This window comes from Pongo abelii, chromosome 20 (assembly GCF_028885655.2).
Source record: "Pongo abelii isolate AG06213 chromosome 20, NHGRI_mPonAbe1-v2.0_pri, whole genome shotgun sequence".
In the NCBI taxonomy this organism is placed as follows: domain Eukaryota; kingdom Metazoa; phylum Chordata; class Mammalia; order Primates; family Hominidae; genus Pongo; species Pongo abelii.
In genome coordinates, this window is record NC_072005.2 from 63,946,111 (window position 1) to 63,961,334 (window position 15,224).

The following is a 15,224-nucleotide window of genomic DNA, read 5'->3' on the forward strand; positions in this document are numbered from 1 at the left end:
GGGCTCCATAATGAGTTCCCTGTTTGCATAAACTGTCAGATAGGGCCATTGGGTCCCACCATAAGTAAAAACATTTTGGAACTACTCAGTGTTTACAGGTTACTTTCCATGACTTCACACGAAAAGTGTACTTCTCTTTGGGGATTAATTTTTGTTACTCACTTCCTGTCTTCCATGTGGGCTCATTAGGTGCTCCTTCCTCGTGTTTTTATAGCAACACAGCATGTCCTTGCTTAGTTGCTTAGAGGAAGCTTACCATGCACAGTGTCATCGTTACTCTGTCCACCCAGGTCCGTTCTGTAATTGTGAAGGTGGCTCCACGAACAGACGCATTGTCTCCTGACCCAGCCTCTGCCCCTAGGTCTCCCTTTCAGAATATCCCGAGTCCAAGGACCAGGATAGAAAGAAACTGCAAACCCAAGAATTTGACATACAGAAAATAGCAAACACAGAGACAATATTTTTATCTATGGTTTTTCACAGAAATGGTAATATTCTTTTTTCCATGTTGTCCTTTACTAACAGGCCCTTTTGTGTGCTGGATTTCTTTCAGGCGACAAAGGAAAACCTAAGACCACAGAACCTACCACTTGTGAGCCAGCCTTGTCAGAGGGAATCTCACTTCAGGGACAAGTGACACAAGGAAACTCAGTGGACTCACAGTTAGGGCAAGCCGAGGATCAGGATGGGCTATCAGAAATGCAGGAAGGACACTTCAGACCAGAAATAGATCCCCAGGAGAAGTCTCTTGGGAAGATGAGCCCTGAATGTGATGGTTTAGGGACAGCTGATGGTGTGTGTTCAAGGATTGGACAGGATCAAGTCTCTCCAGGAGATACAGTCCATAGCCATAACTCATGTGAGTCAGGTAAAGATCCCATGATTCAGGAAGAGGAAAATAACTTTAAATGCAGTGAATGTGGAAAAGTATTTCACAAGAAACACCTCCTTGCTGGACATGAGAAAATTCACTCTGGAGTTAAGCCCTATGAATGCACAGAATGTGGGAAAACCTTTATTAAGAGCACACATCTCCTGCAACATCACATGATCCACACTGGGGAGAGGCCCTATGAGTGCATGGAGTGTGGAAAAGCCTTCAACCGCAAGTCATACCTTACCCAGCACCAGCGGATTCACAGTGGAGAGAAGCCTTACAAGTGCAATGAATGCGGAAAGGCCTTCACCCACCGCTCCAATTTTGTCTTGCATAACAGGAGACACACTGGAGAAAAATCCTTTGTGTGCACAGAATGTGGCCAAGTCTTTCGACATAGGCCAGGTTTTCTCCGGCACTATGTTGTCCACAGTGGTGAGAATCCCTATGAGTGCTTGGAGTGTGGCAAGGTCTTCAAACACAGGTCATACCTCATGTGGCACCAGCAGACTCATACCGGGGAGAAGCCCTATGAGTGCAGTGAATGTGGGAAGGTCTTCTTGGAGAGTGCAGCCCTGATTCACCACTATGTCATCCACACTGGGGAGAAGCCCTTTGAGTGCCTCGAGTGTGGGAAGGCTTTCAACCACCGATCCTACCTCAAGAGGCACCAGCGGATTCACACCGGGGAGAAGCCCTTTGTGTGCAGTGAATGTGGAAAGGCCTTCACCCACTGCTCTACTTTTATCTTGCATAAAAGGGCCCACACTGGAGAAAAGCCTTTCGAGTGCAAAGAGTGTGGGAAAGCCTTTAGCAATCGGAAGGACCTCATTCGCCACTTCAGCATCCACACTGGAGAGAAGCCCTATGAGTGCGTGGAGTGTGGAAAGGCCTTCACCCGCATGTCAGGCCTCACGAGGCACAAGCGGATTCATAGTGGAGAGAAGCCCTATGAATGTGTTGAGTGTGGGAAATCGTTTTGCTGGAGCACAAACCTCATTCGACATGCCATTATCCACACTGGAGAGAAGCCCTATAAATGTAGTGAATGTGGAAAGGCCTTCAGTCGAAGCTCATCCCTCACTCAGCATCAAAGGATGCATACTGGGAAAAATCCCATCAGTGTAACAGATGTGGGAAGACCTTTTACAAGTGGACAAACCTCAGTTACCCTTCGAGAACTTCTTTTAGGGAAGGACTTTTTGAATGTAACCACTGAGGCAAATATTTTGCCAGAGGAAACATCTTCCTCTGCATCTGATCAACCATACCAAAGAGAAACCCCACAAGTGTCTTCACTGTGAGAAAACCTTCTGTTGCTGAATGTTACTTGTCATCTAAAGGGTCATATTAGAAATTCATTCAGTCTAGAGCCTTATTCTCCATCTGATCATTTATCCTGGAGAGAGACCTAGTGGTTATTGTGCACATAGGAGAACCTTCAGCTGCATCTTTCTCCTTAGTTTACAGTGCAATGTTATCTCAGGAATTATTTTTAAAAGGAGGAGGAGACATAGAAAAAATGAAATGCAAGCACAAGCACAGATCTTTTCAGGTTTCTCTGCCAAGCCTATGGCGCTTTGTCATGGATTTCTTAGTGTATTTGGGGGAAGGGAAATGTTTCAAGGTAAAGGACCTTGACCCTTTATGTGCTTGTATGTACATTTATTGCTATCCAGTGTCAGAACAGTTAGTTTAGGAAAAGTATGCAAACTTTAATCGCACATCTTTTGTATTCCACAATAGTACTTACTCTTGAGAAGCATAACTTTATGACAACTTAGGGGGCTTGAGCCATGAAATACTCATGTTTAAGTCAGTAAGGATACACATGTTAACATTCAGGCTTTTGTCTTGATGCCCATCTTTTGGTTTACTTCATCATTGTAGCCATATGGTAAATTTTTATTTGTTAAATTTTTAAAAATTACTTAGCTCAAAATGTCAATGGTAAATTTTTAAATTGAGTAAAGTGATTCTTCTTTGCTCTTATTTAAAATCGACAGCATTTCTAATTCCTTTGACATTCCATATAATTTTTAGGATTAGTTTGTACTTATTTACAAAACAGTCTTGTTCAGATTTTTACAGAAATTGAGTTAAGTCTATGGATTAATCTGTTAAGAATTGGTATCTTTACTATGTTGGGTCTTGTAGTTCATGAGTGCAGGAGTAGGTCTCTTAATTTATAATAGTTAAGCATTCCTTAAAGTATTTCATTAATGTTAAAAATTTTCAGCATATAGATCCCTATGCATTTTTGTTAGAATTTGCATCCTAGGGTGCTTTTTTGTTTGTGTGTGTGTGTAATTTGAGTGATTGTAAACGGCATTGATGTTTGAACTTTGAATTGCACACAATTTTTGGTAGTATACAGAAATATAATTTTTTTGGACATTGTTTTGCTACCCTGCAACCTTATTGAGTTCACTTATTATTTTTAGCTATTTCTTTTGACAGAATCCTTGGAATTTTCTATATAGAAATGTCATCTGCAAATACAGACGATTTTTTATCTTTCATCTTACCTGTAATGTACCTTTTATTTCCTTTTTGTTTGTCTTATTGCATTGCACAAGCTGGGACTTTCATTATAGCGTTGAATAGGAATAGTGAGAAAGGCCATCCTTACCTGGTTCCTGATAGTAAGGGGGAAAACGTTCAGTTTTTTGTTTTTTTTGTTTTTTGTTTGAGACAGGGTCTCGCTGTGTCACCCAGGCTGGAGTGTAGTGGCACGATCTTGTCTCACCATAGCCTTAAGTTCCTGGGCTCAAGTGATCCCCCCACCTCAGCCCTCACCACCCCCCAGTAGGTGGTACTACAGGCATGCACCACTAGTCCCAGCTAATTTTTGTATTTTTTGGTAGAGAGGGTTTCACCATGGTGCCCAGGCTGGTCTCGAACTCCTGGGCTCAAGCAGTCTGCTTGCCTGGGTCTCCCAAAGTGCTGGGATTACAGGCGTGAGCCACAGTGCACAGCATGTTCAGTTTTTCATCATGAAGTATAATGTAAGTTTTATAAAACATATGTTCTCTATAAGTGCAAAAAATTTCCTCTGTTCCCAGTTTTCTGAGATTCTGTGTTGCTATGAATGAGTGTGGAATGTCCAGTGCTTTTTCTCCACCAGTTGATGTCATCATGCTATTTTCCTTCTACATCCTATTGATGGAATGCATTGCTTTGATGGAGTTTTGAATATTGAGCCAGCCTTGTATCCTTAGAATAAACCACACTTGTTTGTAGAGTGTAATTGTTTTTATATATCATTTGACATCATTCCCTTTGTTTGTATTTTGTTGAGGCAATATTCCTCTAATTTATTGGATAATAATGTGTAGTTCTTTTTTCTTTTGTTTCTTATGTTCTAAATGTCTTATGTGTGGTTTTGATGTCTAGGTGATCTTGACCTTTCAACATGAATTGGAAGGAGTTCTCTTCTAATTTTTGGAAGACTGTGTAGAATTGGTGTTATTTGTTCTTGTCATGTTTGATGACCTCTAGTCAACCATTGGGCCACAGATTTTTCTTCTGGAGGCTTTTAAATTACATATTTATTTTATTGGATAGGTAGAACTATTCAAAGTATCTATTTCTTGTGTAATAAATTTTGATTAGTCTGTCCTGTTGAAGGAATATTTCATCTGTATTTGTAGCACTCCCTTATTCTTTTGATAGCAGGATCTGCACTTACATCATTTTATTTTTAATATTTAAAATGTGCATACTCATTTTATGATTGAGTCTTCTTAGACATTTATCAGTTTTATTGCGCATCATGCTGAAAGATGTAATTTTTGCTTCATCTCTCACTTCAGAGAACTAGCACTTTATATTAATGATTTGTCTCTATTCTTGATTTCTTTGATTTCTGCTCTGATCTGTACTATATTCCACTTGCTTTGGTTGTATTTGGCTCTTTGTAACTTTTCAAGGTGGGTTTTTAGGTTATTGATTTGAGATTTTTTTGCTTTTTTAATGTAAGCATTACATTGTATAAATTTACCTCATATCACTATTGGTTTGATCCCACAAGTTTTAATGTTTTCATTACATTTTAATTCTAATAGTTGTTTTTATTTTTTGAGACATTCTCTCTTAGCCATGAATTATTTAATAGTATGTTTAATTTTCTGGTGTTTGGCATATTTGTTACTGATTTCTAATTTGTTCCATGTTTGATCTGACTGTTTAAATGTGTTAACATTTTTTTATGACCCAGGATAGGGTCTATCTTGTTTTGTATAGCTGCTTGAAAAGAATGGGTGTTCTGCTGTTACTGGGTGGAGTTTCTATAAATGTCTCTATGATCCTGCTCATTGTTATTCAAGTCAGCTGTGTCCTTGCTGATTTTCTGTCCAGCATTTCTGTCAGTTGCTGAGAGGGGTGTTGAAGTCCTGAACATAGGCCAGGTGCAGTGGCTCACGCCTGTAATCCTAGCACTTTGAGACCACTAAGGCAGGCGGATCACCTGATGCCAGGAGTTCGAGGCCAGCCTGGCCAACATGGCAAAACCCCGTCTACTAAAAATACAAAAATTAGCCACGCATGGTGGCGTGTGCCTGTAATCCCAGCTACTGGGGAGTCGAGGCAGGAGGATCGCTTGAACCTGGGAGGCAGAGGTTGTAGTGAGCTGAGATCTCGCCACTGCACTCCAGCCTGGGCAACAGAGCGAGACTCTGTCTCAACAACAACAAAAAGTCCTGAACATAATTGTGGAAGTGTGTTGCTCTTTCAAGTTCTATCACTTTTTGTTTCGCAAAGTTCAAAGCTGTATTGTTTGGTACATATACATGTAGGTTTGCCACGTCTTCGTGGTGAATTGACTCTTCTATCATTATGTGATGTCATTTTTTTGCCTTTTAATAGTCTTGTCAATACTTTACCTGATATTCTCATAGTGACTCCTGCATATTTTGATTAATGTTCGCATGGTTAATATTTCTTCATTTTATTTTAAAGCTTACCTATATCATTACTTATGAAGTCAGTTTCTTTGAACAGCATATACTCAGGCCATGCTTTTTTTATTCATTCTGCATATTTCTCTCTTAATTGGTATATTGAAATCATTTACATTAAAATAATTATTGATATTTTAGGGCTTAAGTGTGCCCTTAAATGATTTTTGTGTTCTTTTTTATTGTTCCTCTGTTATTTGGGGTTGTTTACTAGTCTTCCTATAGGTTACTTCAACTTTTTTTTTTTTTAATAATTTGATTTGATACATATGTACCGTTTTTTAGTATAGATGCTCCTTGACTTATGATGGGGTTATGTCACAATAAACCCATTGCAAGTTGAAAATACTATGTCAAATATGCATTTAATACGCCTACCCTACTGAACATCATAGCCGATCTTGCCTTCAAAATGCTCAGAAAATTTACATTAGCCTGCAGTTGGGCAAAGTCATCTAACACAAGGCCTACTTTATAATTAAGTTACTGCAAAGAATTTTAAATAAAAATTCCCAAGTGTGGTTTCTACTGAATGCATGTCGCATTCGCACCATTGTAAAGTCAAGTAGTAAGTCGAACCATCCTAAGTCAGGGACTGTCTGTATATATCTGCATTTTTTAGTGGTTGTTCTACTATTACAGTGTAAATATATAACTTATGATAGTTTAATAAGTTATCAACAATTTAGCACTTTACTTCCATTAGGTTCCTTTAGCTTACCTACTAATGTAACTATCTTAAGTAATAGTAATTCCTCTTCAAAAATTGAGCACTATGTTGCAAGATGTAGTTTTTCTTTTCCTTTTTTTTTTTTTTTTTTTTTTGAGACCAAGTCTCACTCTGTCACCCAGGCTGGAGTGCTGTGATGCGATCTTGGCTCTCTGCAACCTCTGCCTCCCAGCTTCAAGCAATTCTGTGCCTCAGCTTCCCTAGTAACTGGGATTACAGGCGCCCGCCACCACGCCTGGCTAATTTTTGTATTTTTAGTAGAGACGGGGTTTCACCATCTTGGCCAGGTTGGTCTTGAACTCTTGACCTCGTGATCCACCCGCCTCGGCCCCCCAAAGTGCTGGGATTACAGGTGTGAGTCACTGCGCCTGGCCACAAGATGTAATTTTTACTTTATCTCTCACATGTATTTTACAAAATGTCATGAGAAACATTGTCTTTTGACCTTTTTTTTTTTTTTTTTTTTTAAAGAGACAGTCTCACTGTGTTACCCAGGCTGGAGTGCAGTGGCACAATCTTGGCTCACTGCAACCTCCGCCTCCTGGGTTCAAGCGATTCTCCTGCCTCAGCCTCCTGAGTAGCTGGGATTACAGGTGTGCGCCGCCACACCCAGCTAATTTTGTATTTTTAGTAGAGACGGGGTTTCACCATGTTGCTCAGGCTAGTCTCGAACTCCTCACCTTGTGCCCGCCCACCTCGGCCTGTCTCTTGACCTCTTTACCCATTCCATTGTTCGTTCTTCCTTCTTGAAATCCCAAACCTTCTATTAACATTTCTTTTCAGTTATACACTGAACTTACTGTAGCCTTTCTTCTAGAGTAACAAATGTTCTTTGTTTTCCTTCCTCTAAAGATGTCTTTATGTTTCCTTCATTCCCAAAGAATATTTTTGTGGAATATAAGATTCAGAGTTGGCAGTTGTTTTCTTTTAGACTTGAGAGATGTATCTCTCTGTTCTGTACATTATGGTTTAATGTAAGAAACCTACTACCATTCAAATAATCATTCCCTATTTTACAATGCATCAGTTCTGTCAAGCTTCATTCAAAGTGTTTTTCATTGTCTCTGGTGTTCAGAAGTTTGGCTATGATGTGTGTGGCATGGATGTTTTTGAGTGTATCCTATTTGGTGCTCCCTGGTGCTTGCCCAGCTTTTTGATCTGTAGGATTATGCCTTTTGCAAAATTTGGGGAACTTTCAACTATTATTTCTTCAAATATTTTTTCACCCCCAGTCTTGTTGTTTTTAGGGAGTTCAATAACATGAGTGGCAGATCTTTTTTTACACTCCGATGAGTCCTTCAGGCTCTCATCTTTTTTCTTTTTCCAGTCTATTTTCTGTCTTGTTAATATTGATTAATTTCTATTGACCTTCCATGGTCCTCACTGATTGTTTTCTTTGTCATACCTAGTCTGTTAAGTTTGTGCAGTGAATTTTCATTTTGGTTTTGTATTTTCTAGTTGTTTAATTTCCATTGGGTTCTTTTGTACACCTTCTGTTTCTTTGCTTATTTTTTAACGCCAAAGAAAGATTCTCAGAGAATAGACAACTATATTCCAAAGTCATGGTTCTCTGGTGGTTTGTCTTGACATTTGAATAGAAATGTTAAACTATCTGGGGGAGTAGAAAGCCCGCAGTCTTCTGAGTTGTGCTACACCAATATTTCTATGAGCAGATCTTACAACTGAGAGTAATCTGCAGATGTTTCAGAGTCACGTTCTCCATGGAACGTTTGTAAAATTCCCTAGCTCTCCGCAGTGAGCTGAGATCGCGCCACTGCACTCCAGCCTGGGCGACAGAGCGAGACTCCATCTCAAAAAAAAAAAAAATTCCCTAGCTCTCTATGCCTTGTTGTATCCTCAGGAAGGAGTCACCTCTCTTCCAGGATCACTCTTGCCTTTTGTTATTGGACACATTTTCCTACCTCCTGCCCAATCTTTTTTAGGCTCTCTGTCATACTTCCTCGCCTAGTCTTTAACTTGTCTCTGATAACCAGATGTTTTCCTCCATAATCTGTGTCTATATTCAAGTCTCTATCCTCATCCCCAAATGGGTTCCATCCTGCTTGTCCATCCGTCTCTGCCCATTTCTTCTGTCTCCCGCAGCCATGGTCTGTGTAGTTGTTCTGCACACTACCTGTCCTCACCCCTTCTCATTTCCCTCACTCCACGGACAGCTACAGGAGGGCTTCCATCATTTGTCCTGTTACTTCCTTGTTAGAACTTTGTGCTGCTGACCACCGCTGTGACCCAAAATTTCTTTCCTGGTTCTTGAAAGTTGCTGTCTTTCTCCTCCAGAGGGTCTGTGTCTTCCTTCCAACTCTTAAACATTTATGTTTCCCAGAATCCATCATTGGTCATTGCTTTTTCACTTGCCATGACCTCTGTGAATGAGATGGTTCCCGCTGAAGACATTTACTTTCAATGATCTACAGAATTTCCCAAATCTATGTCTCCAGACTGGATGTTTCTCACATCTGTGGCCCACTGGGCATCTTCTGCACTTGTTCTGCATTTGTAAACACTGAGCCTGTATGCGTGTCTGTGTGGCCATGGCCCTGGCCGTGGGGATGCACCCATAATTATGAGAGCAGGCGAACGTCGCATGGCTATGTATGAGACATTGTTGTGAATGTTTTACGTGCATCAGCTCTTTCAACATTTACAGCATCTGTGTGTGGTAGGTAATGTTGTTGCCTCCATTTTGCAGAGCAGAATATAGATAGGCTCAGGTTAAGAATTTGCCCAAGGTTACACAGTTATGAAGTTTGGATTTAGGAATGGGAGGCCACATAGACTGGCTTCAGAATTCATGTGTTTAACCACTTTATTGCTTCTCATGTAGGGGGGTTTGTTTTCTGGTCACAATTTTTACTAAAGTTGATTGAACAGTGCTATAATCTGTTACTCTCATTTGACAATACATCTTGACTGTTTCTTCAACTTGAGGAAGGTAAACCAAGCCACTCTTTAATGGGTGCAATATCTGTTGTAACTATGTAGAAGATACAGTGTCTGGGTTTGAGGAAAGGGGAGCGGGAAAAAGGAGTAGGGAAGCGGTAAGACATGCATCTGGCTTTAGGAGTGTTTGAAGTGCCTAAAGATCAGGGTGAATTTCCCAGATTTGAATCTTGTTGCCCAAGCCACGTTGCAACCACCTCTTTTTCTCTTATCTCATCCCCACATCCAGCCACTGCCCCATTCTGTTCATTCCACCTTTTTGTTAGTAGACCCTCCATATATGTGTGTGTTTTGGTGAATGGCCACACACAGCAAAGTTATTTTTATTGCAATTTTGTTGTTGTTTGAGACACAGAGTCTTAACACTCTGCTACCCAGACTGAAGTGCAGTGGTGCGATCTCAGTTCACTGCAACCTCCATCCCCCCAGGTTCAAGCAATTCTGCCTCAGCCTCCCAAGTAGCTGGGATTACAGGCATGGGCCACCATGCCCAGCTAATTTTTCTATTTTTTGTAGACACGGAGTTTCACCATGTTGGTCAGGCTGGTCTCGCACTCCTGACCTCAGGTGATCCACCCGCCTCGGCCTCCCGAAGTGCTGGCATTACAGGCATGAGCTACCACACCCAGCCTTTAGTGCAATTTTTGGTTCCCTCACAGAATGTTTGCCATGAAGCTGTGCATGTAGGTGGTACCATGTATGACATACCTTGACCTCAAAGATAATCTACCTGGGCTTTTTTTTTGTTTTTGTTTTGAGGTGGAGTCTCACTCTGTCACCCATGCTGGTGTGCAGTGGCGTGATCTCGGCTCACAGCAGCCTCTGCCTCCTGGGTTCAAGCGTTTCTCCTGCCTCAGCCTCCTGAGTAGCTGGGACTACAGGTGCCTGTGGCCACACCCAGCTAATTTTTGTATTTTTAGTAGTGTGGGGTTTCACCGTGTTGGCCAGGATGGTCTCCATCTCCTGACTTCATGATCCACCCGCCTCGGCCTCCCAAAGTGCTGGGATTACAGGCGTGAGCCACCGCACCTGGCCTACCTGGGCTTTTTTGGACAGATGTACCTGATTTTAGAAATTGTTATGAATGACTGTCTTGGGATCCTCAAGAACACCCCCAGGTTTGACGATTTACTGAGAAGACTCAGATCTCAGCATTCTGTCATACTCAACAGCTATGATTTACTACAGCAAAAAAATACAAAGCAAATAGTAAAGGGAAAATACCAAAGTTTAGAGAAAACCAGGTACAATCAATTTTGAGTTTTGTTTCAGTGAAGTCACAGGATGTGCCTTATTTAAGTTCCATCTGGTACTTATGACAACACATGCTATATGTCCACTGGGAAGCTTATTAGAGACTCAGTGCCAGGGTTTTTATTGGGCATGTTTTCTAGCACATCCCACAATTCTGGACTTCCAGAAGGTTAGCAGGGGTTCAGCTTTTCATCTGAAAAGGTTATCCCCCTTTCAGCTGGGGGGGAAAAAAGGCACCGAAAAACAGGGCACTGAGCTACTCCTGTTTTGGGTGGGTGGAGCAGTAGTAAACCTCCCAAAATCTAAGGTCCCACACTCCAGCAAGGGTGAACCTTGCAAACTCAAAAGGATAGCAGTCTCCAACCTGCTGTTTTATACAGTGAGTTAAGTGGTACTAAAATGCTATATAAGTCAAATTTACGTTAACATTAAGCAAATAATTTTTTTCAGCAAAAAAATAATGGTCATGACTTTGTGGTGAAGGCTTACGTAATGATTGTAATAAATTCAGGTGGCTTACACCTGTGATCCCAGCACTTTTGGGAGGCTGAGGTGGGTGGATCACTTGAGGTCAGGAGTTTGAGACCAGCCTAGCCAACATGGCGAAATCCCATCTCTACAAAAATGAAAAATTAGCCGAGCGTAGTGGTGCATGCGTTTAGTCCTAGCTACTTGGGAGGCTAAGGCAGGAAAATCGCTTGAACCTGGGAGGCAGAGGTTGCAGTGAGCCGAGATCATGCCACTGCACTCCAGCCTGGGTGACAGAGTGAGACTCTGTCTCAAAAAAAAAAAAAAAAAAAAAAATTCCTTTCCTCAGTTTTGTTAAGAGGAAAAAGAAAATCCTAAGTTACAGTGGAACTTATGAACAACCTAGCCTAGAGATTTAATTTAGTGATGAAAAGGTACAGAGAGAGTCTTTCAAGAAAGGACCTAGTCTGCTCGCGTTCTCTGTCTCTCTAGCGCTCTCTCTATAGATATGTATATGTGTGTGTATATATGGACCACTTCAAGCTATATATATATACACACACACACACATATACACGTGTATGAATATATATGTATGGCTACAAGTGGTGCGACTTGCAGGTACTCCCTTTGTTCACCTTTGTAAAGATGTTATTGCCAGTTCAATGTGTATTTCTATAGTATATATGTAAACAATTATCCTTTTGTTGCTGCTTTTGAAACTAGTTCATGGCTTCAATGGGGGAGAGATTTAAATAATATGGGTTTATAATTTCTGCATTATTAAATGCAGATAACTTGCGATTAAAGAGTATGTTATTGGAATCATGGGTGTCTGAGTTTTACTTTGGAGGAGTTGAACAGTTGACTCCAGCCGAGAGGTCCCCTACAGAGACGGGATGGTGGAGACCCATGGGAGTCTGGCTTGTGGGAATTGCACAGCACCCTTTTTATCATACCGCAGCATGGCCTTTCCTGTCTCGATTGTGGGAAGCTGGAGTGCCTCTGGAATGCTCAGTAGTGTGCTTGGGTTTTGAGGGTCAAAGATTTTTCATCTTTGCCACAGGCATATTACACATCTTAAAATTGTGTGGTCTCAACTGAACTGCTCCAAGGAGAAGAAACACTGCCTTGGGCGCCCAGTGTTGGATTACAGGTGTGAGCCACCACACCCAGGCTGTATTGCCACTTTTGAGCGAGGAAATGGGCAAGGCAGAATAAACAAGTTATGAATTGGCTAGTTTGAATAATTTCAGGGAGCTCCAGAGTATATAGACTGCTTTTAGCTAGTAACTAGTACTGGGGTACTAGTTCCCAGCTAAAAGTAACTGAGTAAGAAGGGGGATAGTAGCTCCACATGTGAGAACTTGCCAAAGACAGTTGAGGGGTAGGGCTGTGGAATGGCTGGTTTGCATGTGACAGGCAAGATAGCAGAGGAGAAATACCCTCTTGGGGAAGTGTTACGAGCCATGGGCCTTGTGTTGACTGGCCAGGTGACTTTAATGAAATTCTGTCACCCAGGCTGGAGTGCAGTGGCACATTCATAGCTCACTGCAGCCTCAATCTCTTGGGCTCAGGTGATCCTCCCGCTTCAACCTCCTGAGTAGCTGGGATTACAGGTGCTTGCCACCATGCCCAGCTGATTCTTTTTTTTTTTTTTTTTATCTAGAGATGAGATATCTGTGTTCGAAACCCAGTCTGGTTTCGAACTCCTGAGCTCAAGTGGTCCTCCTGCCTCAGCCTCCCAAAGTGCTGGGATTACAGGCATGAGCTACCTTGCCTGGATCAGCATGTGTTTTTATTCTGATGTTTTGACAAATGGGACCTTGCTGATCCTGGAGACAATGCTCCTCTTAGAGGTAGCAAAAGTCTCCTCCGCTAGCCTGCCTGTCACATGCAAACCAGCCATTCCACAGCCTTACCCCTCAACTGTCTTTGGCAAGTTCTCACATGTGGAGCTACTATCCTCTTTCTTACTCAGTTACTTTTAGCTGGGAACTAGTACCCCAGTACTAGTTACTAGCTAAAAGCAGTCTATATACTCTGGAGCTCCCTGAAATTATTCAAACTAGCCAATTCATAACTTGTTTATTCTGCCTTGCCCATTTCTTCACTCGAAAATGGCAATACAGCCCGGGTGTGGTGGCTCACACCTGTAGTCCAACACTGGGCGCCCAAGGCAGGAGGCTCACTTGAGACCAGGAGTTTGAGACCAGCTTGAGCAACATAGCCAGACCACATCTCTACAAAAAAAAAAAAAAAAAATTCACGAGGCACAATAGTGCACACCTCTAGTTGCAGCTACTTGGGAGGCTGAGATAGGAGTATTACTTGAGCTTGGGAGTTTGAGGCTGCAGTAAGCTGTGACTGAGCCACCGCACCTCAGCCTGGACAACAGAGCAAGACCCTGGCTCTTTAAAAATAAAATGAAGAAATGATAACACAGGCTTTACCCACACTTTCCCCTTCCTCCTGTCTCCTAACCAACCGTGAGTCTTCCCTGTTTAGCCCTGTGTGGCTTCATATGCCCCCTCTTCGTGGGAACTGTGAGTTACACACTCATCAGTGGCAGTCTCCTGATCTGTTGGCATCATCAACGCTAAATAATAAAATCTACATTTTAACAAACCTACCTGAAAGCACTCATGAATTTCAAGAATTTAGCAAAGCAAATCAGCCATTTCTATGTCATTTCCAAAGAACTGTGTCAGTGCACCAAGCCAAATGTGATACTTAGGTTGGAACTCAGTGGACAGCCATGGATGGAGGAGGGGGTCAATGCCAAAGAGGGGCTCTCCAGATGCATTGGTAGGGCCCAGGCGTTTGAGGGACCACTGTGTTAGCAAAATCTCAACGATCTGAGGGTTTGGGGTTTTTAGGAAGGTAGCTCCTGATGCCCTTCTCATAGCCCGACAATCAAGAAAGCTCAAGCACAACTAATTGAGGGCCCCAAATACACAACGCCTTCAGATATCATTGTCCCCGGGCCACTTCTCAATGTTTCCAAGTTTGAAGGAAGAATGCCATCTCCCGGCCCCACCACATGGTGTTTTCTTGATTATCCTCCCTTTCATGGGCATCCTCCGTCCTTTCTTAAGCCTTTAGCCATTTGTAGCTGTGTGGTCTTTCAACATCTCTGTACTCTTGTTCTTCCTAGTTCCATGTCCTGGCTCTCAGGTATAAGAACTCACATATGTTCAAAGTGTGTCTCTTGATCTTTGAAATTAGGCTTCAGCAGTGACGGTAATCTTTTTTCATCTCAGTTTCTTGACTTTTGGCATACATGTCATTTCAGCCACCTGCAATCCTATTTTCTATCTGCATGTTTTTTGCTGTGTGTGTGTGTGTTTGACATAGGGTCTTAGGCCGGGCATGGTGGCTCACACCTGTAATCCCAGCACTTTGGGAGGTCGAGGCGGGTGGATCACTTGAGATTAGGAGTTTGAGACCAGCCTGGCCAACATGGAGAAACCCCGTCTCTACTAAAAATACAAAAATTTAGCCGAGTGTGGTGGTGCATGCCTGTAATCCCAGCTACTCAGGAGGCTGAGGCAGGAGAAATGCTTGAACCCGGGAGGTAGAGGCTGTGGTGAACCAAGATTGCGCCATTGCACTCCAGCCTGGGCAACAATGAAACTCCGTCTCAAAAAACAAAAAAACGAAAAAAAATAGGGTCTTCTGATCATGGCTCACTGCAGGCTCAGCCTCCCAAGTATCTGAGACTACAGGTGCACATTACTATGCCCAGCTAATTTTTAAATTTTTTGTAGACATGGGGGTCTCCCTGTGTTGCCCAGGCTGGTTTCAAACTCCTGGGCTCAAGCAATCCTCCTCCCCTGGCCTCCCAAAGTGCTGGGGTTACAGGCATGAGCCACCGTGCCTGGTCTTCATCTGCATGTTCTTTTGTCATTTTCAAACCCTTTCTGAATTATCCTCACACTTCTTGAGTATCAGACATCACCAGTCTGATCTTCCATAT

At 42.2% G+C, this 15,224-nt stretch overlaps 1 protein-coding gene across 3 annotated transcripts in view; it reads left to right on the forward strand.

The window, feature by feature from the left end:
* ZNF264 (zinc finger protein 264) overlaps nt 1-12,070 on the forward strand; it is a 30,879-nt gene extending 18,809 nt beyond the window's left edge. For all 3 annotated transcript variants that reach the window (XM_024238194.3, XM_024238195.3, XM_063719769.1), the window contains one exon: nt 554-12,070. In XM_024238194.3, coding sequence (XP_024093962.2) covers nt 554-2,181 — 1,628 coding nt within the window. In that variant the 3' untranslated portion in view covers nt 2,182-12,070. The remainder of the gene's footprint in view (nt 1-553) is intronic.
* Nucleotides 12,071-15,224: the final 3,154 nt, after the last annotated feature.